This window comes from Stegostoma tigrinum, chromosome 14 (assembly GCF_030684315.1).
Source record: "Stegostoma tigrinum isolate sSteTig4 chromosome 14, sSteTig4.hap1, whole genome shotgun sequence".
Taxonomy (NCBI): domain Eukaryota; kingdom Metazoa; phylum Chordata; class Chondrichthyes; order Orectolobiformes; family Stegostomatidae; genus Stegostoma; species Stegostoma tigrinum.
Genome location: NC_081367.1, coordinates 6,472,785 through 6,498,947, shown reverse-complemented (window position 1 = coordinate 6,498,947; position 26,163 = coordinate 6,472,785). Strand labels below are relative to the sequence as shown.

At 39.6% G+C, this 26,163-nt stretch overlaps 1 protein-coding gene across 1 annotated transcript in view; it reads left to right on the top strand.

Annotated features, from left to right (window-relative positions):
• The window catches only part of wdr33 (WD repeat domain 33), a 109,643-nt gene that overhangs the window by 2,793 nt on the left and 80,687 nt on the right, over nucleotides 1-26,163 (top strand). Inside the window, exon 2 of the mRNA XM_048542220.2 lies at nucleotides 19,446-19,673. Within this exon, the coding sequence (XP_048398177.2) occupies nucleotides 19,470-19,673 (204 nt within the window). The 5' untranslated portion in view covers nucleotides 19,446-19,469. The remainder of the gene's footprint in view (nucleotides 1-19,445; nucleotides 19,674-26,163) is intronic.

Here is a 26,163-nt window from a genome sequence, read left to right as displayed (position 1 = left end):
ACGGAGTACAAAACTAGGAGATGTAAAACTGATTGTCATAATAAACCCGTTAAATGATTATTGTGGAACTTGCTACCACACGGAATGCGATGAACATAAAACATAGAACAGTATAGCACAGAACAGGCCCTTCAGCCCACAATGTTGTGCCGACCATTGATCCTCATGTATGCGCCCTCAAATTTCTGTGACCATATGCATGTTCAGCAGTCTCTTAAATGTTCCCAGTGACCTTGCTTCCACAACTGCTGCTGGCAACGCATTCCATGCTCTCACAACTCTGTGTAAAGAACCCACCTCTGACATCCCCTCTATACTTTCCTCCAACCAGCTTAAAACTATGACCCCTCGTGTTAGCCTTTTCTGCCCTGGGAAATAGTCTCTGGCTATCAACTCTATCTATGCCTCTCATTATCTTGTATACCTCAATTAGGTCCCCTCTCCTCCTCCTTTTCTCCAATGAAAAAAGTCCGAGCTCAGTCAACGTCTTTTCATAAGATAAGCCCTCCAGTCCAGGCAGCATCCTGGTAAACCTCCTCTGAACCCTCTCCAAAGCATCCACATCTTTCCTATAATAGGGCGACCAGAAGTGGACGCAGTATTCCAAGTGCGGTCTAACCAAAGTTTTATAGAGCTGCAACAAGATCTCACGACTCTTAAACTCAATTCCCCTGTTAATGAAAGCCAAAACACCATATGCTTTCTTAACAACCCTGTCCACTTGGGTGGCCATTTTAAGGGATCTATGTATCTGCACACCAAGATCCCTCTGTTCCTCCACACTGCCAAGAATCCTATCCTTAATCCTGTACTCAGCTTTCAAATTCGACCTTCCAAAATGCATCACCTTGCATTTATCCAGGTTGAACTCCATCTGCGACCTCTCAGCCTATTTCTGCATCCTGTCAATGTCCCACTGCAGCCTACAACATTCAAATACTTGGAAATTTATTGTCACTTGTAATTGTGAGAATACAATAAAATGTATATGTCGCCACAAAACCAACACCATTTAATTGCTTAAATGATATTTTAAATAAAGATTTAGGTGCTCAAACTCTCAAATCATTATAAGAAACAGTATAAACAAATAACTAAAATAATCATTGGGCCTTGTTGCATCTACAGGGAAAAAGTCTTTGGAATTTAAAGGAAGGTGGGAATATCATGGATTTTGTGCTGTTGGCAAGGGGAAAGGGAGGGAAAGAACAAAAAGGGGATTCTGTGATTGGTTACAGGGCAGGAGAGATTAAATGACTTGGAATAAAAAGCAAAGATAATGGCCTGTTGTGAAGAAACAGTGAATTAATGACAATAATGAACAACTCTGTCTGTATGCAGAAACACTGTAAATACAGTCATACAATTTTACAGTCCAGAAGGAGGCCATTCGACCTGATGTCTGTTCTGGCTCCCAAGAAAGCTACCCAGCTCATCCCATTCTCCAGCCCTATCTGTGGCCTTCTAAGTTGATCACTTTCATATATATTCAGCTCTGTTTTGAAACATCATCTGGAATCCACCTCCATCAAACTCCTAGATAGTGCATTCAAATCCTAACAACTCTGAGTAAAGAAGCTTCTCTTCATCTCACTCTTACCTTTGTTGCGATGATCTTGAAATTGTGACCCCCAAGTTATTGACATTCCAAATAGTAGAAACACAATATCCTCCTTTACCCTGTCAAATTTGTTCATAATTTTTGAGCATCTCAATAAGGTCACCTCTTAATCTTCTCTGTTCCAAGGTCAATAAGCCCACTTTCTCCAATCTTTCCTTGGATCTAAAATCCCTCATTCCTTGTAATGTTTTGTAAAGTGCCTATTCAGAAGATGAGTGCTATTCCTGCAGCCTACATTAAGCTTTACTGGTCCCATGATTAGAAATGTGTAAGAGAGAGCAAGATAGTGAATTAAAATGCCCCTGTGCAGTGGGTGGAAGTGTTCTGCAAAGCAGTCACTTGGTCTGCATTTGGTCTATCCAACATAGAGGAAACTACATTGACAGCCGTGAATACAGTAAACTGAACTAAGATCTTGAGTAAAGCACTGCTTCACCTGGAAGAGGGCTTCAGACCTTGGAAGGACGCAGAGAAGCAAGATATAGCTCATGCTAGAAATCTGAAATAAAAACAATGTACTGGAGAAACTTAGCAGGAATGGCAGTGTCTGTGGACAGGGCAACCATTAATATGTAAGAATTGAAGTGATTTTCCAGAACGGAATTCTGTTTTCATTAAAGCCTGTGACTGTGTGAGAAGATACTGGAAAGAAGGTGAGTAGTTGGGAATGATAAATGAGGGGCCAAGATGTCACAGATGGAATAGTCGCTTCGAAATGCTGAATGAAGGAGCAACATGTGTTTGGTGGTAACATACTTGAAGTAACAGGATGATCCCTTGAATATGAAGGCAGCCGCATTTGAAAATTATTCTTGTTCTCCAAATCGCCACATTTTCAGATTTCCAACGTTTGTACTATTTTGCTTCTATTTTAAAAAAAGTATCGCCAAAGGCATGAAAAGGTAAACACATATTGGTATTTATTGCTGTGTTGGAATAGAATTGCTGAACAGGCTAGGTTAAGCTTGCATAGGACTTGTATCTGATAAAGCACCTTTTACCATTAAAAAAAACAAAGTACTTGTTTAGGAATGTTATCAAACAAAACTGAAGACTGATCTGCATAAGGACATATTACCATAAATGGTAACTAGCTTGGTCAAAGATCTAGGTTTTATGGAGCATTCTTAAAGGAGAGCTTTCTGAAGAGAATGTTAGAGCTTATGGTCTAGATCCTGTCACCAGTGGTAATGCTTAAAACTAGATTTGGAGGATTGTAGAGATCTCAAAGTTATTTACTTATGGGGTGGGGCACAGGTGGGCCACACATATGAGAAGTGGTTGTGTGGAATGAACTGCCAGAGGAAGTGCTAGATGCAGGTACAGTTAAAATATTTAAAAGACATTTGGATAAGTACATGAATGGGAAAAGTTTGGAGGGATGTGACCCAAATGCAAGCCATTGGTGTTAGTTTAGTTTGGGAACATGGTTGGCATGAACTAGTTGGATCGAAGGGGCAGTTTCCATGCTGTATGACTTTAAGCTCCAAGGGCTGCTGGGAGAATGGCACTTGGTGTGAGTTGGGACATGGGCAGAAGAATTTGGATTCACTGTTTCGTGGAGAGTTGTAGATGAGTGTCTGGTCAGGACTGTGGGTTTTCTATTTTCTAATCAGCCTATTCAGAAACATGACTACATGCATCAGGAGCAGTTGGGTTCTGAATCTGGGTCTCCTGATTCGGAGATAGGACACTATTACTGCATCACAGTAAGACATTTTTTTAAGCTGAGGGGATATGGAATCAGGTGATGTTACAAAGGTGCAATTGGATAGTCTTCAGAGCTGGAGTAGATATGTAGTCAGAAGCTAATCTTTGGATCAACTATGATCCAATTTATGAATGGCCTGATTTAAGCTTAGACTATTGTCAAAGAAGATGTCAGCGATAGTTAGAAAATAGTGTTCCTAGCCGTAGACAAAGAAAAGCTTCTAGAGATGAGGAATTTGCATTATGAAGATAGACTGGAGAAGCTGGAAATGTTTTCCTTGCAGATGAGCATACCAAAAGGATATTCAACATGTTTAAAATTGTGAAGGGTCTGTGTGGTGCAAATGAGGAGAAACTTTCTTTTTGTGAAATGATAGCAAACAGAGGACAACAGATTTAATGTAATTGACAGCAGAAAAAAGAGCTTCCTTGCATTGAATGTTTAGTATCTGGTTTTTTAAAATTCATTTTGTGGGATGTGGGTGTCGCTGGCTGGTCAGCATTTCTTGCCCATTCCTAGTTGCCCTTGAGAAGGTGGTGGTGAGCTGCCTTCCTGAACCGCTGCGGTCCTTCTGCTGTGGGTTGACCTTAGGGAGGGAATTCCAGGATTTTGACCCAGCAACAGTGAAGGAAACGGTGATATATTTCCAAGTCAGGATGGTGGGTGACTTGGAGGGGAACTTGAAGGTGATGGTGTTCTCATATATCTGCTGCTCTTGTCCTTCTAGATGGAAGTGATCATGGGTTTGGAAGGTGTTGTGTGAGGACCATTGGTGAATGGAGGGAGTGGATGCTTGTGGATGTTGTGTCAGTCAAACAGACTGCTTTGTCCTGGATGGTGTCATGCTTCTTGAGTGTTGCTGGGGCTCGACTCATCCAGGCGAATTGGGAGTATTCCATCTCACTCCTGACTTGTGCCTTGTAGATGCTGCACAGGCTTTGAGGAATCAGGAGATGAGTTACTTGCCGCAGTATTCCCAGCTTCTGGTGTACTCTTGTAGCCACTCTGTTAATGTGGTGAGTCCAGTTGAGTTCCTGGTCAATGGTAACCCCCAGGATGTTGATGGTGGGGAATATAGTGATGGCATTACCTGAGATTGTGGCAGGTTCAGTTGAGGCAATTGGAAAGGAATCGGACTGCTATTTGAAAAGGAATAATGTACAGGGTTACAGGGAAAGGGCAGAGAGTGACATTAAGTGAATGCGTGTTTGTAGAGCCCATGAAGGAATGTTGCGTCAAGTGGTGTCTTTCTGTACTGCAACAGTTTCTGAGATTCTGGATTTCTGCTCAACTTGGACTGGGTATTTGGCAAATGGTGTGACATTCAAAGCAGTGGAAGAGTTTTGAGAAGTGATGGTGAGAGAGAACTGGGTGTTAGCTCTACGTGTGGAATTTGGCAGTCTGCTGATGATTTGAAGGCAATGTAGAGAAGGTGGGCAAAGATGAAAACAATGCAGTTGTGAATAACTTGAAGTTGTTAGAGAACTAATGCTGGAAAGAATGGCGCTTGATGGATTAAATCTAGTGCTGATGAGAACACATGTAGACAATTCAGTAATAGCAGACTTGAAGGAACAAAGAGATTGTGTTGCTTTAGAGGTGGAAGGTTGTGTGTGGCATTTGAAGCTCTGCTCCGGAGTTGGACAGAATGGTGATTCTACATGCTGACTCAGTAACCAGGAAAGGAGATGGAGTTGATGGCCAAGTCAATTTCTTTTTCCCTTGGGAAAAGTCTCATGTTCTGTATTTCTGATCGCTCATCATAAATATTGAGCTGAACTCATCTTGTGCAGACTCATGGCATAGAATTGGTTGTGTGTAAAAGCAAAGCTGGATGTTAAACATAAGAGATACAAGGTGTAGAGCTGGATGAACACAGCAGGCCAAGCAGCATCAGAGGAGCAGGAAGGCCGACGTTTTCGGCCTAGACACTTCAGATTTTCTGAAGAAGGGTCTCGGCCCCAAACGTCAGCCTTCTTGCTCCTCGGATGCTGCTTGGCCTGCTGTGTTCATCCAGCTCTACACCTCGTTATCTGACATTCTCCAGCACCTGCAGTTCCTACTATCTCTGTTAAACATAAGGATTTGAATCCTTGTTTGTCCGAGGCCACATAGATGCTCATGGTGCAATGAGCTGTTTGTTGGGGATGTATTGGCTGATTTAGACAGGTAGGATGAAATGCAGCTTTCATTGATTTCACATGCTTGTGCTTCAGATTTTCAGCACACGTGAGTAATGAACATTGGGCAATGCAGATATCTGCATTTAAGTGGAAGAGAAGCTGCATAATTGTCCTGAGTATCTCCTGGATGTCTTTCCACTTCAAATGCCCATGGTAAGATGTGATGGATTTGGTGTTAGACTACATTTGTCATTTATTTCTTGCTTGTAGCTGTCTTTGTTTTCCGTTGTTAATGAACACAAAGTTTCAAGAAGTTCAGGAAGCAAGTCTTAATTGCTGAAACCATGAAGAGTATAATAGCTGCCATGAGTTTCCTTGATTACTTTTTCTTGTCTGAAGTTCAGACAGTTGCACCCGTGCAGGAATTCCCGTAATCTCCCAGTTGTAATTTTGAGCCTCAGATCTATGTGGAATTTCCAGCATGGAAACAGGCTATTTGATCCAAGTGACTCAAAGCCAGATGCTATGCTCCTCCCACTTCTTTCACCCAATCATCATATCCTCCCATTTAAGGCAATTGGGAATTCCTTTCATAGTCGCCTCAATTTAACAAATAGTTGCACAGGTGTTTGGAGTTAATTGATTAATTAACTGTAGATATCAAGAGAGAGCAAGTCCCACCTGCTCCAGAGGTATGTAATAACATCTCTCAATCGTTGATTTGACAAATAAAATATAGAGGAAGCAAAGGGCTGTTCTCCAGGTTCCAATCTCACCTGTTCAAGAGGTATAATAAGGTGTCTGAACAGATTGATATAAATATTATAAAGGAGGACCAGATGGCACTGGTATATGGAAGAAGCTGTAAAACTAAGTCAGTTAAAAACAAATGCCAATAGTAAAAAGGTGTCTTGGTTCTGCCTCATCAACTTTCTTGGATTGGAATTGACATGTGCAGCAGAACATGGCATCCTGAAAGTAAATTTAGAAAACTAAGAAACCTTTTTGCTCAGAAGATTGTAGATGGAATTCCTTTGGAGATGAATGGTTGAAACCAAGTGCCACGTTTTCGGATATGACTTCCCACTGAAGTTTTATGAAACTAAACCTTAAAAGAAATGGAAAAATGAAGTGAATGTGTAGATTCTGGTTATGTCTTTATTTGGCACTCTTCAAGATTGGGTGTAAAGTATTCTCAGCTAAACTTCAACAAATGGGCAATGAGGAAGGTTTGGGAAATTTATTAACATTTAAAAGTGTATGTAGAAAATGACCTATTATATGCAGAGTCAGGTTATGATAAATTTACAAAGCCAACTGATACTCTGAAGAAGAATGTACATATTGGAGTTTAACATTATAAGCAAGCATTGCAAAATTGACTTCTTACTTTTAAATTGTTGAACTGTGCTATGATGTCAAACATGGATAGACAAGCATTAATTGGAGTTAGATTTTCGGGGCATAAGAAAGGAACTTTTGCAACAGACCTTTTTTTAAAAAAAAAATAAGCCTTGGAAAACATTTAGTCCCCACCAGCTTTCAAGGTTTATGTGGGGCATTTGGCAGAAACGCAGTGGAGGATTTAATAACAATAGCAATGTGAGGATGGTCAGGTGCAGGCTGAGCATATCAATCCAAAAGAATCATAACTATAAGCAGTGAGGATAGAGATGCTTCCATTTAGATTGTTATGTTCCAAGGAGTAATAGCTTCTTTACTAATCCTACCAGAATCTCTCATTCTATTACAATTAATTGGTCATTTACCTACATACTTTGCAAATTTATTAATATTGTATTCCTTATTAATAATTTTGTGACCTATGTTGGTGTTGCCACAACTTTGGATTGTGTTCTTCCACGTGTCCAAGTCCACATATATTATGTATATGGTGAACAACAAAAGTGTTCCTGTGGAAAACCTGATCCCACCTTTTGCCATTCTGCCTTGCAAAAGCCTTGTTTAATCTTTTGTGGCAAATTCTGCTGTTAAAAATATTTCAGTTGTGATATGTTCCATGCATCTATGAAACAAATAATAGTTGTTTTTTGTTCATGGGATGTGGGCATCACTGGCTATACTAGCATTTCTTGCCTACCCCAGTTGTCCGGGTAAATGTGCTGAGGTGCTACTGAAGTCGTTCGTAGTGCTGTTAGAGAGCAAATTGTAAGATTTTGTCTCAGCAGCAATGATGGAATGGTGGTACAATTCCAGATCAGGATGGTATGTGACTTGAGAGGAGTTTGCCGGTGAAGATCTTGCGTCACAGATGCGTCAGTTGTCTTTCTAAGTGGTAGAGGTTGTGGTTTTTGAAGATTCTCTCAAAGGAGTCTTGGTGAGTTCCTGCGGTATTATTTGTAGTTGGTGAGCACTATTGCCCACTGCATTAGTGGTTAAGGAAGTAACTGTTTAATCAGTGGGTGCTGTGTCAATCAAATGGAATGCTCTGTCCCAGAGGTATCAAGCTTTTTGAATGTGGTTGAAGCTGTGTTCATCCATGCAAGTGGAGAATATTCCATTACACTCCTTACCTATGCATTGCAGATAGTGGACAGGATTTTGGGAATCAGAAGGTAAATTGCTCACCACAGAGCCTGTCATGCTGTTATGGCAGTAGAACTTACTTGGCTGGCCCAGTTCTGTTTCTGGTCAGTGCTCACCCCCAGAATGTTGATCAAGAGGAATTTGGAGGTGATAATGTAATTAAATGTTGAGCAGTGATGGTTAGATTATCTTTTCAGAGATTATCATTGCCCAGATTGATGTGGTGTGAATGTTCTAAGCTACATATCAATCCAATACCGGATATTTGCCGAAATCTTGCTAAACCTAGATGCAAACTGCTATAGTATCTGAGAAGTTGCACGTGATACTTGAGATTCTACATTCTACAGGGAAAACTCCACTTCTGATCGTTTGCTGGAAGAAAGATCTTGTAGCAGCAGCTGAGGATGTTTGGGCTAGGCAGCTACCTGAGCAACTCCTGCAAAGGTGCCCTGAAGCTGAGATATCGGCTTCAACAACCTCAACCACCGTTTTTTATGTTGGGTGTGACTCAAAACAGGAGGCAGTTGGCTCCCACGTTCCCATTGATTCTAGTTGTGCTCGGGCTCCTGGCTCTGTACTTTGTCAAATCTTACGTTAATATCAAGGCAGTCACTGTCACCTCAACTCTGAGGCCATGTTTAGACTAAGGCTGTACAGAGCTGAGTGGTTCATGAGAAACCTAAACTGAGCATCAGTGAGGAGTTATTCTTTTTCAAATGCTACTGGATAGCACTGATGACATCCCCTTTTATCACTGATAAAGACTAAGCTATTTGGGTGGCATTTGACCGTAATTTAGATTTGTCCTGCCTTGTTTGCACTGGACTCGTCTTGGCCTTTTTCCACATTGCTGGTTTGACAAGTGTAGTAGCTCAGTTAAGAGTACACTTCCTTCTGGAACATAAAGTCTTAAGTATTTTTGCTGGAGTGTTGCCAGGACCTTTGCTGTCTTCTGTCATTTTCCATACAGTGAATTGAATTGGCTAAAGGCTGGCCTCTGTCATATCACTTCAGTATTGTATCAGGTTCTTGTCTCTTTCTGAAATTTAGCAATGTTTTGTATGTAGCATAATTTTTAGGCTTTTCCTCTAATCTTTAAGTCTTTCACTTGTTGGTTTTAATCTAGTTTGCTTCTTCTAGTGCTGCTAGTTGAATTCTCGCATTAACGTTTAGCAAATGCTTTGAAACAAAAGCTTTCTAATGGAAGAAAGTACATTTGGCTCTAGCAGGAAAAAGAAATTAACTTCTGAATTGCTTCAGGAAGGTTTCATTTATTGATAGGATAATAGAAATTCTGTGGCACATGTCTAATTTCACCAATTTGACAAGTCCATGATCACCTACAGTCCTAACACTGGAATCAAGTACTGTGCTCAACACCATTTGAAACCTTGCCAGAACTGGCATGAAATAAGGACACTAAGGTCATTGGTTTTTTTTTGCATCTAATTAAATAGAATTAAGCACTAACATGAGCCAGGTCATTCTTGCTGCAGGATATCAGTGTTCCTGTCCACCCTGTCATCAAAACACTTGCTGACCTGATTTGGATCCTGGTTAATCAGTGCCTTGATTTAGAATTTCATATGCATTCTTGTTTTCAAATCACTTTACTTGCCCTATTCAGCTCTGTAATTTCCCCCAGATGTCTGACTCTCTTCATATCTGTACTCCTCTAAATCTGATTTTTTGATCGTTCCCTATTTTAATAGGTTCGTTGTGCTGTGACTTTCAGCTGTATGTAGCCTAAGTTCTGGAACTCTCTTTCCAAATTCTACCTCTGATTTGTCCTTTAAGACAGAAAAGATTTGAAAGATCTTAATAGCTCCTGTGATTCATTGTGAAATGCAGTGGGATGTTTTAATATGTTACAGGTACCACATTAATATAAATTACTTTTTAACATTAATGTTTCACCCTATTGTGCACTCCATGAACATAATGTTCACTGCAATGTACTTTCCTTCTCATTGTGCACTTTTCACAATCATGTTGCATACTGCACGACAGCAATATTTATCCTGTACTTTACATTTATAGCATGTACTAAATTGCTGCACCTAGTCCAGGAGTCCCAACTACCTTCAGCTGCTTCATCTAGATCCTTCTCATCTTGAGGCCAAATGCTGGCAAATGTTCTATTTTAGTTTGGGACACTTGGCCAGTATGGATGAGTTAGACAGAAGGGTCTGTTTCTGTGCTGTATGACTCTATTTGCAGCTCCTTAGACACTGAAGAAAGTCATGTTCATATGCAGCATGACCTGGTAAATAAAAACCAAAAGAACTGAGGATGCTGTAAATCAGGGACAAAAACAAAGTTACTGGGAAAGCTCAGCACGTCTGACAGCATCTGCGAGGGAGAAAACAAGAGTTAATGTTTCGGGTCCTATGATCCTTCCTCAGAACAGAAAGGGTCACCGGACCCGAAACGTTAACTCTTGTTTTCTCCTTCGCAGATGCTGCTAGACCTGCTGAGCTTTTCCAGCAACATTGTTTATGACCTGGTCAATATTCACGATTGGACTGGTAAGTAACAACTAGAATGCGGAGTGGTCTATCCAGTTGAACTCTCATCCCATGAATGGATTAAAAACAAATAATCTGGTCGGCACTGTAGCTGAGGAGGCTACTACACTGAGGAAAAAAAAGTCCACTCATTATTTGCATTTTCTGGATTCTTTACAGCTCTGAATCAGGCTAAAGTGTGGCACTGCTGATGTGTACTGTACTTGAGCCTCTTATTACAGTTTTTCATCATTCCCAAATAACAGACAATATGTTTCCAACCTGGGTGTCACTAAAAATGGTAACTGAGCATTCTGCATGTGCACGTTTGCACCTATGATATTGCAGCATTAGTGGGAAAGGAAAAAAGGTATGATGAAAATATTAGTAGTGGATAGCTAAGTATGCAGTTGCTATAGCTGCAAAGTTTTGCACACTGAATGAAGGAGCTGGTTAGATAATGTTGCCATTAAGCTATGGAAATAATGAAAACATAATAAACATTTAATTAATTTTTATATACAAAGCCATTCTACATATGAATAAAATCACCATTTAGTCTTTCTCAGTGCTAACTATTCCTGTAAACTTGGGGACATCCATAAAATTTTGACTTGTTACACCTGATTGGACTAAAAGATGAGATCAAAAGACAACATCATTTCCATTCTTTCATCACTTGGATTTATTTTACTTGCTGTCCTGTTCTGTTTTGTAACTGACTTGTAATCCAGTCTATCACTTCTATCATGTGCACATCTGCTGTGACCTCAGCCGTGAGTCAGCATTACAGTAGCTTTGTAAGAAGTCTTTGAAAATGTACACAAATCCACTATATTGCTCTTATCTACACTTTGATTCTTGAACAAAAAAAAATTGTTCAAGTTTGACTTTTGAAATCTGTGGCAACTATTATATTTCTACATTTTTCCAAATATGTTTTTGAGTAAAAACTTCACTAAATTTGTTACGACAAGTTTCTGCTCAGGTACACTCCAGACAAGCAACATGCAAACTAGAAGCATCATTGTGAGGTAGAACTGTTCTTCAAGTCCCCTTTCCCTCTGTCTGCTGTTCTATACATGCAATTGTTATTCTCTCATTCTCCCTGCACAATGTCTTTTATTTTTGCATGTGCCATGCTGTGTATCTTGTGGGTGTATAGAACAGTACAGCACAGAACAGGCCCTTCAGCCCACAATGTCTTGTGGGTATCAAAACAAATAGAACCCTAGGATTGGAGAGTACCGAACCTATGAATTGAAATTCAGAAATATGAAGACAGCATGAAAAATACAGTAACATTTCCCTTACCTGGTATACCTGTTGGAATGCTGCGCCAGCTGACACCTTGAATTCCCTGATTTCAAGCATGCTCTTCATTAACCAGAAACCATGTAATGCTAACCTGCACCCAAGTGCTGGCAAACACCATTATGAAGATATCCAGATGCAAGCGGACTAATATGTGTTTTTGGGTAACCTTGTACATGATAATTGTGGATGTGCTGGGAAGTATGTCGTTTTAGGTGTTGACTGGCTCTCAAAGAACCTCATAGAAATCACTGCTAACCATATGTGAGATATGAATGGGGGAGCTGTTTAACTGTCACGCTTCTGTTATGAAAATAATTTTCAGTCATTGTATTGAGACCCATTATGGAAAAATTATGTGACCACTAATTGGAAATGATCACTGCTGAAGAAAAGAGAGCATGTGTTGCACGTTTTACGGTCCCATGGTGTTTGGAATATGTAGGGACTCATGAGGCTCGCCACCAGAGTGGACTACTTAGCATTTCCTCACTTAGTGTTGGTGACCTCACTAGTGTTCTGTTGATTGTTAGTGCATAGGAACTAATGGGAGCCCGGTGGTGGAATTGCGTATCAAGCTGGATAATGCTGTCTGTCCTGGTGTTTACAGTGTGCTGAAACTTGGAGAACCCAAGTGTGGAGAACTGTTGCTTCACATTTAACAGAAAACTGTTTTGACAGCGTTGTTTGTTCAACTGGAAGGATTTAGAAATTTGCAGCCTTCCTCACTCTCAGACTGAATGATGACGAGCTAATGGACTGGAAGCATGAATGCAAGCGTTGGATGATGGGGTAATGGACAGGAAGCAGGAATCCCAACATTGAATTGATAAGTGGCTGTTGGCTACACAGGAGGGAGTCGAACTGAGGCCTGAAGTCCTGTTCTTCTTTTTCAGAGCATGATTATCCTTGTGTGTACCCTCTGGGCATTGGTGAAACCAAATCTAGAGTACATTTTTGGCAGTCTTAGTAAGACTGGACATCATTACATTCAAAATATTCAGAGAAAGTTCACTTAACTTATTCCTACAATGAAAGGTTGGCTTAAGAGGAAAGGCTGGAGAGATTGAGCTTGTGTTCATGTTGTTTAGAAGAATGAGAGATGATTTTATTGAAGCATATGAGATCCTGAGGGTACTTTGCAGATAGATGCCGAATGCATGTTTCCCTCTAGGGATGAGAATGGAATTAGGAAACAAAGTCTATTTTTAAAATAAAAAAAATCCATTAAAGGAGTGAGGTGCTTTTTATTTCTTCTTGGGGTTGTCAGTCTGTGGAATTATTTTCCTCTGAAGGATTGGAGGCATAGCCATTGAATGTTTTTAAGGTAGGAATAAACAGATTCTTGTACAGTAAAGGAGTCAAAAGATTTTGGTAGTAGGCAGAAAAGTGGATTTGAGACTACAGTCAGATCAACATGACCATATTAAGTGGTGGAACAGGCTTGCTGGGTTAAATGCCAACCTTCCTGCTCCTAATTCATATGTCCACATAATTGTAGTCACAGTTATGCTGTCTCATTACTGTAGTAGTGGAAGAGCATTCAGCCACCCCCCCCACACACACACACACACACACACACACACACACACACACACACACACACACACACACACACACACACACACACACACACACACACACACACACATCCTCAAAATACTGAAGCAGTTATACAGTCTTCGGTTGGATTACAAGAAGGTGCATTGATTGTGCACCAACAATAAACAACAGAAATACGCAGGCCCCATCTGATTTATGGTGACTGTGCAAGTCAGATTGTGTTTTTATAGTTGAAATGTTTTCAGGACCCAACACAGGAGTAAGCGTTAATCTAAATCGTTATGTTTTAATTTTCACAATACTGTATATCCCTAATTTTAACCAGGGAGCTGCATGGGGCAATAAGAAGTAGATGCGATGGGTTGGAACATACATCAGGTGCAAAGAGTTCATTCTATCCTGTTGCTTTGAAAATTGATCTGTATTATTGCCCTTCCAGCCTTCTAAAGGGAAAATTGTCAGGGACCAAGCTTGCTGCTGTTCGTTTTTATGGATGGAACGAGGAACCTGACTGTTAGGCGTGTTCACCCTTGCGAGTCCCATGAGTATGAAGAGCAAGAAGAAAGTATGGGTAGTGAAGAAACAGTAAAAAAAATATAAAATAATAATGTCATTATCTAATATGTAGCACCCATTTCCTATCACACTTCAGTATCACTATATAAGACAATAAAATTGTTTACTTGTCGGCTTTGGATCACTTAGATTTGACTCCGTATTTATTATCAAGCAATCACCTGCCTTGTATTGTTATCGACATAACAGGACATTGTTGGTCACGTGCACAAACAGATTGCATTGTTTTTACATAAGCAGAAGGTAGAATGTACAATAGAGAGGAAACAGTGAAACCTGTGTACATAGATGATAGTGAGATGCAGGCAGCAGCGGAAATGGAGAGAGAGTTTGCCATAGGAGGTGAGGAATTGGAAAGTAGGAGATATCGGTCAAGCCTATTTTAAAATCTTTTGAGCATGAGTTGCTGTAGGAGAAGAATCAATGTAAATAATAGTGACCAGGAGTCAGGTTTGATTGAATAGTGTGGAGGCAGCAAATGAGGCTTCAGGCCAGCAGATGTTTGCCATTCATATCATGTAGCAAGGATTCTATTGAGTCCAGTGGATGAGAGCTCTTGCTAGCTGGAGAAGAAGCAGTAAGCACTGTCAGTGGAGAGGCAGACGAGAAATACAGGCAGAATTTCATCATTTTGATGAATTAAACTGGGAATCCACTACAAAGCACCTAATTTCAGTGAAAAATGTATAAATCCTATCAATACAATTGTGTAATTTAGTAAGGTTTTCTTTATTGTTTTATAGAATGTGGGTGTTACTGGGTACGACTGCATCTTTTGCTCATTCCTAATTGCTGTTGAGAAGGTGATGGTGAGTTACCTTGAACCATTGTAGTCCACGTGGTTTGGATACAATGACAGTGCTGTAAGGAGCGAGTTCCAGGATTTTGACCCAGTGATAGGAAAGAAAGGCAATGTTTTTCCAATTCAGGATGGTGTGCACCTTGAAGGATTTTGTGTAGGTGATATTCCCTCTGACCTGTTGCCCTTGTCATTCTAAGTTGTAGACATTAAATATCTGGAAGATGCTCTTGTAGGAATATGAATTTGTTTCATTTTCAGCAGTGCACCTCAAAACTGGTGTTAGCTTTTCTGTCTTGTTTTCATTCTTTGCCTGGCTAGTGTAGGTCAATTTACCTGCCTCCACCCAAATTATGCCAGTTTCATTGACTGTATTCGCTGACATGCCTGATGCTTGACTGATCCACGCACTGTCTGAGAGATATGTGGTCATTAATTGATTTTGGTTATTCTGAGATGTACTTTCTTGGTGCAGTCTTGATGTAATCTTTAGTAATTTAAACTATGCTTACGCCTTACAAAGTAATTTATATGTCATTGTGACCAGTAACACAGTTTAATGGCAATTATTTTGTAAAAATTGAACCTACTAATCCATTAGACAAAGCAGAAGAGTAAATTATTTTGTATGAAGGTAAATTTAAATTTCAGTTAATAAAACACAAACTGTGGATGCTGTAATTCAGGAGCAAAAACAGAAGTTGCTGGAAATGCGCAGCATGCCTGGCAGCATCTGTGAAGAAAAAGCAGAGGTAATGTTTTGTGTCTGGTGACCTTTCCTCAGAACTGAGCTTAAATTTCAGTTAACCTATCTGAATGTTTCAGTATAGATCCAAGATAATTGACTACGTATCCAAAATTCACTTAACTGCAAGATAATTGCTATGTACGTTTTTTTTGTCTGCAGCAACTCCAGTGTTCACTTATTTGTAACTTTCTGGGCGTAAAAGTACGCATACCCTATATTTTGCATGTGCTGTGTTGGAACTTTTTACTGTTAGTGAAAGTCATCGATTGTGGCGTTCTCAGGAATGCGAATGGCAGGACTTTAATCAACTCTGGAAAGGTGCCAAGGCTGCAAGTGTGACACACTATGAAAACCTATTTGAAAGATTGTTTTATAAAAGAGTAAAAGTTGCATTTACACTCTCCCTTGTTCTTAAGACACCCCAAAATGTTTTACAGCCAGTTCTGACTATTGAAATGTTATAAGCATAATTGGAAGCCAATTTATTCACTGCGTGGCCTGTCCAAACTGCCAATGAAGTAGCTTATTTTGTAATACTGTTAGATGAATGTTATCCAGGGCTCTGGATTACTCAATTGTGTTTCTCTGAATAGTGCCAAGACACATTCTGTCTATCTCAGCAGGCAATGGGTCCTTGGTTTGATGTGTGCTTGAAACACTGCCGTTTTGGTTTTATTAATACTTCTAAGTAGTCGTTTCAGGCATGTTATGACCTGTTGAACCTTGACCTTCTGTCCCAGAGGTAGGGACACTGCATTGCACCACAGGACTCCAAAGGGGTGCATTTGTTTGGAAACATTGCCTGTCCAACTTCTTAGATTATATGCTCAAGTATTGTGGTAATTAATTGAACCAGGTTTAAACTAAATATTGAAAATGCATGGTAATAAAATGTGAGGCTGGATGAACACAGCAGGCCAAGCAGCATCTCAGGAGCACAAAAGCTGACGTTTCGGGCCTAGACCCTTCATCAGAGAGCTCTCTGATGAAGAGTCTAGGCCCGAAACGTCAGCTTTTGTGCTCCTGAGATGCTGCTTGGCCTGCTGTGTTCATCCAGCCTCACATTTTATTATCTTGGAATTCTCCAGCATCTGCAGTTCCCATTATCATTGAAAATGCATACCTTGTGTGGGTTGTGAATGTGTACAATGTATAATCTTAGCAAAAGATCAATGACAAAATATTGTGGTTTTTATGTGGAAGTTTGAAGCTGACAAAGATTGTTTTGCATCATTTACATGTGATGTTCACATCATGGCCTGAGAAGTAGTTGAATGCTTATTCTCTCGTGGGTACTTTGCAGGAGTCTTTTTTAAAGAAAAAGAAGGTATTACATTTGTAAAGTGCCTCAAACCATATCACAGCTGATGGTGCTTTTCAGTTATAATCACTGTTGTAACATTGAAAAATGCTGCAGCTAGTTTGGATGTAGCACAAACAGGAGTGTATTGTCCAGATTGACCAATCAATATTGGCCAAAAATTGTCTTTTGATAGTGCCACAAGAACCATACATCCATTTAAGAGGTTGGTGAGGCCTCGGCCTCATCTGAAAAGTGGCATCCTTGATAATGTAGCCCTGTCAGTATTGCATTGAAGTTTCATCCAATGTTATGTGCTCAAATCTCGTGAGAATTGAAGTTCCAACTTCCTGCTCTGGCAATGGGGCCTATCATTTGTTTTTAAGCAGGAACATGAGAAATTACAACAAGTTGGTTAAAACATAACTGCATAAGTGTGTGAAAGTACTGCATCCCATTGAGTATCTTTGTCTAGTTATGCGGTGCCGTTTAGCGACTTTGTCACACTTGATTTTGTTCTGTTCACTTGTCATTTTTTTGACATTACCTGTTTGTTTTTGTATGCCAAGGCCATTAAGTCACTCGTTTGTGCGTCTTTATATCAGGCCAGATAGCTTGTACAATCTGAAGTTTTCAGCATTAGCAGTTTAGATTGAGCATTGTAGAGGCAGAAGATGAGGATTCAGGCCAGAGGCAGTTCATCATTCAGATGGTGCAATAAACTTCTCTCTTGAGAAGTGTGGCAGGGAGCCCTACGTTGCCAATTGAAGGAGGGGCAGCAGCACAGCCAGGAGAAGACCAAGTGGAAAGTACAGACAGAATTTGAACATTGTAGCCAATGAACTTGTGATTCAGCTATGAAGTGACATATTGTTGTGACAAAACAAATCAACCTGTACCAACATACAGTTGACTTTTGTGTTTTCAGTTTGTGTTGGGCCAGTTGTGCAGTTTAATTTTAGCTCAGTTGTAATGCAAGCTGTAATAAGATTGTGGATTTACTTATAAATTGGCTTTCTCTATAGTTCCATACATGTAGGATTACAAGGCAAGAGCATAATTTTTGTACTTTATTTAGTGAAAGCAAATCTCCAAGGCCAAACAATAGTCTTGTCATTTACTGAGTTTAAGGTGATTACTTCCCTACCTTAATCAGTAGCATTGTTTGTGGCTGTCCAGGTGTATAAAGGTTTGTTCTCTTGAAGGAGGTTTGCTATTCAGGGGCACTGACATTTCACAACCTGTTATGTGACTGATGGCATTTGACCCAAGAAACCTGATAGTTGCTTGCCGTATTATTCATTCCTTGAGTTACAGGACTCCAAAAGAGCTGCTTTCAGAAATCTCAGTTCTCCCCACATTCTGCAAAACCCAAAACATTCTGCGAGTCTCAGCTCTATTTGAACCTACTGGAAAGCCATCACAGCATAACAAGAATTGTTATTTTCCGTATGTGCATAAAATGCTTTAACAGCACTAACAGCAATGTGAAGCAATTAACCAATATGTCTGGCATGCCTGATCATTTTGAGCACATGATTTGTTTGTTTTCATTTATATGGGTGAACCTCAGATATTTCGGATACCTATCATTAAGCTAAATGCTCTGATTGTATGACCTAATGAGTGCTGTTAAACATATTATAGAACCATTCAATCTTGCTTATATGTAGTTATATTTCAGGTTGCTGTGTAATTTGACATTTTGGAAGTTGCATCCAAGATGTTTGGATAAGTTGAAATTGTAAAACTGGGGCAAAAATTTGGTATAGACTTTAATACCAACTCAATTTATTGAGTATGTAAAATAATTGTGGTCTGTTTATGTGGGGTGAAAAAAAGTGTTGCTTTTATTTTCACCTGCGAGTTCCTCACAAGTTTGCACCTGGTTTGCCAATACATTGTAGTCTTCCGGTGAAGCCCAAGAACTGAGGCTAATTTGATGGAGAAATGCACATTCCTTTGGTCCTCTTTCTGGTTCATATATTTCAGGTGTCTACTTAAAGTGCTTTAAATTTCCATATTCCTTTCTTGAGTGTAAGAAGGGCTTGACAAGTTTTCTTTGGTAGTTTGTTATGGGAGATGTTTTAAATTTGTAGGACTGTTCCAATTGGAGCCTGATTTTTCAGTGACGTTATTGTGATTTTTTTAACTGACCATGATAAATATGCGTATCAAAACCACAGCCACACTATAGGGTTAGAACAGTGTGACTTAAAAGGAGCAATATTTGCCTGTCAGATGATTGGAGTTCTCTATTGACATGGTGTTGAAGGTTATTGCAGAGCATTGAAAGAAAGTTCTTAATAAATATTTGAGTTTTATTTATAAATGTCTACTCCCACAGACTATTGAGTAAAAACCTTTTGATGTCCATTCTAAATCTCGTGGCTCAGTAATTGTTTCTTCTAGAGGGCTGGCTGCAATGTTCAATTTTGAGTTGTGCAGTTGGTTTTGAGATTTTGTTCTCTGACTGAATGTATCTGTATGAAATGGCAAAGTGCCCTCAGAAGGCACCAGTTTGTAGTCACTGGATTGAGGAGGGACATGACCAAGATAGAAGTTGTATGAAAATGTTTGTACGTCACAGTCAAAACTTGCAACTGAACTTTTCATGTGGATTTATTTTACAGGTTTCTTAGAAGAGTTTTATCACCATGGCTTTGGAAATAACCTCGCCGCCTCGGTTTTTTCATATGCCGAGGTTCCAGCACCAGGGACCAAGGCACACCTTTTACAAGCGGCCAGATTTTGCTCAACAGCAAGCCATGCAGCAGCTGACTTTTGATGGCAAGCGAATGAGAAAGGCTGTGAACCGGAAGACGATCGATTATAATCCATCTGTTATTAAGTTCTTAGAGGTGAGATGAGAAATAGGGAGACTGCTTGAGAATGGGCTTGTGGTAGAGTGTGCTGCCCCCCATGGTGACTGAAGTTTTGGAACCGTTTCACTGATTCTTACTCTAATTTCTGACACACTTAGTGTGAAATGCACTGAGGAATGTCTCATGTTGCTCTTCTATTCTCACATTCTCTTTTCTTTAAGATGGCAGATACACAACTTCTGTGGATGTTGTCATACCACTCAGTAAATGGCCTAATAAACTAATACTGTTGTGTACATGCATTGAGTGCATTTTGCATCTGGGGATGCTTGGTTGAAAACATTTTTCATTATTTGTGCACTGCAGTGCTATTGAGGTCTATAGTGTAATCATGACACCACCCTGTTTTGTTTTGTTTTGCTTTGATATATATGTGCCGTACAATAATTCACTAATATGGGAAACCGGGCTGCTTGTAGTTGCAGAGTGAACTACACAGATGTATGGTTAATACAGGTTATAAAAATGAGCAACAGTATTGCCCTATTCATGGGCTTGACACAGCCCAGGTTAGTCAGCTGATCAGAGGCAATTTGTGATTCAAAACATTGTACAAAATTGCCCAGTCAAGTGCCGTTGGGGAATTGTGATGTTGTGCCTCTGCCTGTCTGGACATGAAGTCTGGGGTATTTGCCACACAGGATTGTGAAGATTCCCAAACACTGCTGCATCTGAAATCTGGTGCTGTTTTGAAAGGAATCTATATCCTGGTCCCTTTGATAACTGAAATGGATAGTTTGCAGGTAGCTGTGAAGCACTGAGAGAAAGTTACCTTTTGGCCATTTGCTCTACTACATGTTAAGCGCTCTTCTTCTTGGGCCTGCATCTGCTTCAGTTGCAGTTCTTTGAAAACAAGTTCTAATTGTGATATTTTATCTGAAATGCTTCAGTATCCTATCCAGAAATAATTTTCATCTTTAACAACAAACGCAACCAGTTAACTGTTGCTGTTTTTACGCACCAATAAAACAAATGTTTTCGGGGTGTAACATTAGCACTCAGCTCTAATTTGTGTTTCTTCCTTGCCCTGTCAGCAACCAGGATCAGTGTGAGCTAGTATAGTGGTAGCATCACAGTAGACACAAAAAACATTGCTTCTGACAACTGTGGATCACTTATAGGGGAGCTAAGGGTTAAATAATTTTTCTAAGTTTAGGCAGGAAGATCAAAGTCCAACTGATATCCAATATTTTGTGTTGCAATGAGCAGCAAGTCTGTGTCTGTTTAAAACAAACAAGTTGAAAGTTTAGTTTGAGACCTTTACCAATAAAAGCAATTTTGAACCAGTTTCCTTATCAATTTGTTCCTGACCAATTTGCTGAATTCAACACTTTTCTCCCCTACCAATGCCTTTTTTGTTTCAGTTTCCTCAAATCAGTTTGGACATCGCACTGCCCCTGGTTGTCGCAATTTTGAGTTTCTTGGACAATGCCGCCTTTCCTTGACAGATTTCTGACATCTCTTATAACCAAACCTTATCCTTTGCTACCTGGATATCATATTTCCTTTAAGAATAACACGGTCTTTTCCTAAAGGTTATAAATTATATTAACTGCAATTCAATGCGCGGTTTCACAATCACAGCAGTTAATTAGTAGACTGCCAGATTGGTTGCACTTGTAACGTTTTGCCTGCGGTTCCACTGTATGGTTTTAAGTTCAACCCAAGGAGTCCTTGATTTGAGCTTATTGTCAAGAGCAGTACTGTGAAGTGCTGCACTGTGCGAGGAGGTGACGTTTGGATGAGATTAATTTGAAGTATCATCTACATCTTTATTTGTTGTCAATAATGCAGTAACCTAGTTGAAAGAAGAGCTGGGAATTTATGGTGACCTAATCAGCATTCCTCCCATCATCCAACCACTGTTGGGAAGAAACAAGCATATTGAAACATTATCAATTAGGATTAACAGAGATGTTACTACATGGAATTACCACTATAATTTGTTTAGAGTTCCTCGCTCTCTGTTCAAAATATCATTTATTATATGAAGTGGTTTGAGATGTTATATTGATATCAGGCACTGTATAAGTGCAGTTACTTCTGGAAAAATGTTAAAATGAAGCAGACACTATTTTCCAAGAGTTCATCTAGCATTGGTCGCCTCAAATGTTAACTAACGTGCAAGTATACTGTGCAAATAATTGTAAAACTGTAAAATAACATCACGTATGACCAAGCACTGACTGTATTAATGAAGTACCTGGCACATTTAAAATCAACTGATCAGTGAAGAATTGTTAGTCAGCAAACATCTGCTTCAAAAGATAGAACCAATAAAATTAATGCTTTGAGAAATTTTCCCCCATTAATCATGCTCACTAAATAAGGACTTGTGACTGAAGCAAAAGTTTATAATTATAAAATCAAATTGCAGGAACATTAAAGTGTAAATATGTATGTACTTAATGTGCCTGAACTGTTTCCACCAGTGTTTTATGTTGCGGTCTGTCTCCTAGAGACTTGGGCATTAATTCCTAGGCATTCAAGAGCTATCATTCTGTTAATAATATGAATAGGTTCTCTTGGCTGTCAGATTGCAATGGCCAGGATTCAACAATTCACTGCAAGCCATATGCACGGAAGAGCTTTTGGAATGGAAATTAAGGCTGCCACCTATCCATTAAATGAGCGTCACTTTGAAGGAAGGCTGACATTGTTGGGTTCACAGTGCTTCATTCAGATATCGATATTGCTGTTTCTAAACTTGAAACCTTTTCTCTGCACCCTGCACTTTGCCTGGGTTTGCCCATGAAAAAGACCTGAGGACTTGCGGAGCTGAAGGCAAACAGAGGGAAATGGAAATTCTGGGTAACTCTTTCAAAGGCCTGGTATAGACATAATGGCCTAAAGGCTTCCTCTTACACTGCTTGACTCTATAATTGATGGTGCTCAAACAAAAAAAGCTAATTTTAGAACTGATATGATAATTATGATAATGCGATGTTTCCACAAAACAAAATAAAATATGAACTTCTTCAGCAATAACGTAATGTAGCTAGGGTATTGAAAGTGTTCATGGAGTTGCAGTAAATTTTATGCAGTTATTTCAGAGTGTCTAGCAAGTTCTGTTTTCTTGCGTGCTCATAACACTTAGTGCTGCCAATGCATTTTGAATTCCTCACAAAACCCAGTGAGGGATTGGAGTTAAGGATTCATAACCGTGTACTGGAATTTTGGAAGAAGTTGTCTTCTCAGTGTTTTCAGTGTCTGACTCAAGTTTTTTGGTTCATTCGAACTAACAGAAGGACATAATTAAAATATGTAACAATAACTACCCACTGCAATCATGAATACCCAGAAACAACAAAGATAAATCGTGCACCATCCCCCATGAACATTAATTTTTACTTATAGGGATTTATTCAGTGTCACCCTTTTCAGGTTAGGGTGCGGTGAGAAGTTAATAGATTCACCAGCATCCATCCAGGTAGCTGCTGTTTACTTTGCAACCAAAATCTCTAATCTCAATCAGATATAGTCTGAAAAGCAATGAAACAAAAGTGCAGATGCTGACTCTTGGTTCTTTTATTTTCAGTGTTTTGTCTGATTCTGCAGTTCAAACATACATCGTGTTCTTAGTTAAACCACAAATAAGTTAAAGTTTGTGGAGGAGAAAAACTTTAGGACAAAGTCATTCAGACCATTTGATCTCACCCTGAAAAATACCACTTCAGTCTCTTTTCCTGTTACAGTTTCTGGTTGTTAGTTTCACAGCTTCAAATCGCTCTTTTTAGCAGATTCATCTTTTGAATTGCTGAAAATAAAGGGGAACAATCAAATCAGAGCTGGTTAGTCCTTCCACAGTCAATCATGAATGATAGTGGACAACTAAGTAACTGTGAGGAGGAGGCCCCTGAGCATCTCCGTACTCAATGATGGCAGAGCAGTGAGTACAATGAACATAGGTGGTGAATGTAGCCATCTTTATTTAGAACCACCGAGAGGATGATCCATCTTTACCAACTTTGACGACTTACCCACTCAAGTACTGGCCTACAGCCAATTTATTTTTCTCCACATGGTATCAGGAAACGGCTGACCGTTTTGGATACAGGAAAGACTGAGATAGGGCAAAATTCTCAGTTATGGCAATGAAACCTTATTCTCCAGAACAGTTTCTGCTCCTATTCAAGGTGTTCCAATATAGTAACAATGGCTGACAAAGTGGAAAGTTACCAAATTATTTCCTGTCTACACTCAGTGCTAAACTAATCTGGCCAATTAATGCTCAACCAATGAACTGTTCCAGCAGAATGATGGAAGGGACTATGGACAGTTCTACAAAGTGACACTTATTCGCTAATATTCTGCTCCATTTGGGTTCATCGGGGCAAATAGCACTGCTGCATGCCTCATTGTGGTCTTATTCCAAACATGGATGAATAACAGCATTCCAGAGGAAGACCAAGTTTGACTGCCCTTGATGTTAAAAAAGCATTTAAATAAGTACAGCATCAAGGAACTGTATTTTAATTAAGGTCTTTGGGGATCAGTGTGCATGGGAAGAACAAAAGGTGGTAATCATTACCAGCAGAATGGAAAATTTAATTGTTCTTGGACAGTTATCTCAATTCCAGAGCATCACTGGAGGTATTCCTCAAGGTCGTTCTGATCTCGTTTCACTGCCTTCATCAGTGATCCTCTCTCCTCCATGACTTGAAAAAATGAGGATGTGCTTTGATTGCAATGTTCCGTAGAATTGACAACCCCTCCAACGACTGAAACAGTCTGTCTCCAGAAACACTGGGATATTCAAACTTGGATGTTAAATAGGAAGTAACGTTCATGTCACCAAGTAGCAGACTGACCATCTCCAAGAAAGTAGAGTTTAACTCTCCTTGTCATTCAATGGTAGTATTATCATGGAATCTCTCATCAACCACATGTTGGGGCATGTTTCATTTAATTGGGCTAGTTATATAAATACTCTGTCTACAAGAGCAGGTAAAGAAATAAGTATTCAGCAGTGACTCCTGACTCCCCTTACCAATTTGCATCTACAAGGTAGTAGCTGGGAATATAATTGAATACATGCCAGTTGTCTGTATTTAGGCAGCTGCAACTCCATTAAGAAGCATGACCTATCCATTACACAACCTCTTTGGCACCTCATCCACCAATTCAAACATTCATTGCTTCCACCACCATTGCACCTTACCTCCAGTGCGTAGCACCCACAAGATACACTGCAACAACTTTCCCAGGCTCCTTGAACAGTACCTCCCAAACCGCTGACCTTTATCACTGATGTGGAGGTGCTGGTGTTGAATTAGACTGGACAAGGTCAAAAATCTCAACACCAGGTTATAGTCCAACAGGTTTATTTGAAGACACAAGCTGCAGGAGTCTCCTGAAGAAGGAGTGAGACTGAAAGATTGTGTCCTCGAGTAGCCTGTTGGCCTATAAGCTGGTTTTGTGTGATTTTTGACCATTATCACTGAGAAGGGCAAGGGCTGTTGAAACACCAAGTCATACATACTCGAATTGGAAATGTATTGTGTTCTCTGGGTTAAGGTCCTGGAAATGCCTTTTGAGAGGCAGTATCTACGCCATCATGGGCTGCAACAGTCCAAGAAATGGGCATTTTGCCACCTTCTCAAGAACAAGTGGGAATAGCAACAAATGACAACGAGAAACAAAATCCTTCAAAAGAAAAACTTAAACATGCAGTGCACTCCTCTGACCTGTACCACTCATGTTTTAGGCTTTTCTTTGTAATTAAGTTAAGCATCGTGTATCTCTGTAAGGATGTCAGATTTTGTAATTATTTTCAGCGTAGTGACTTGAATGTGCCTGTGTTCATTTGTATTTATTATTCAATCTCTAAATTTATCCCTAAGAAACTAATTGAATGAGTGTAAGAGGTTGTAGTATTTTATCTTCTGTGACATTTTCAAAAAAAATTTGAGAAGCAGAATTTTTTTGATACATGTTAAGTATATAAATGCAAAAGAATTTGCATTTGCAGGAATTGACAGACTTCAGGAACATAAGTGAGCTTGTGAGAGTGGGTGGCTAGAGACTGTCAGCTCGGAAATTTGGTTGAGCTGGTGACAATATGGATAAAGGAACGTCAGTGATAGTTGGGAAATTCCCAAAGTATGTGATGGATTACCAAGTCACAAATCAAACCTGTATCCGATAAGAATACCATTGCCACTGTGAGGCTTGTATTTTGTTGTGCACCTTGTTAAAAAGAATTGATCGACAATCTAGCTAAAATATCTAAATGCATTCATCCATGAAAGAGGTGCACAGAATTCAACCTCCTGAGACATATGCAATAAAGTACTTTGGGCCATCACATGGTTATGAACAGCATAATGGAAATTAATATTTTTCAAATGGTGAATCAAGCCATTTGTTAATTTTAAATGGCTTTTGAATTTGGAGTGTTGCAAGACTTATTTTCAAAGTGCAAAAATCCCATATACTATTCAGATAGTGAGTAGAGAGCTGTCCT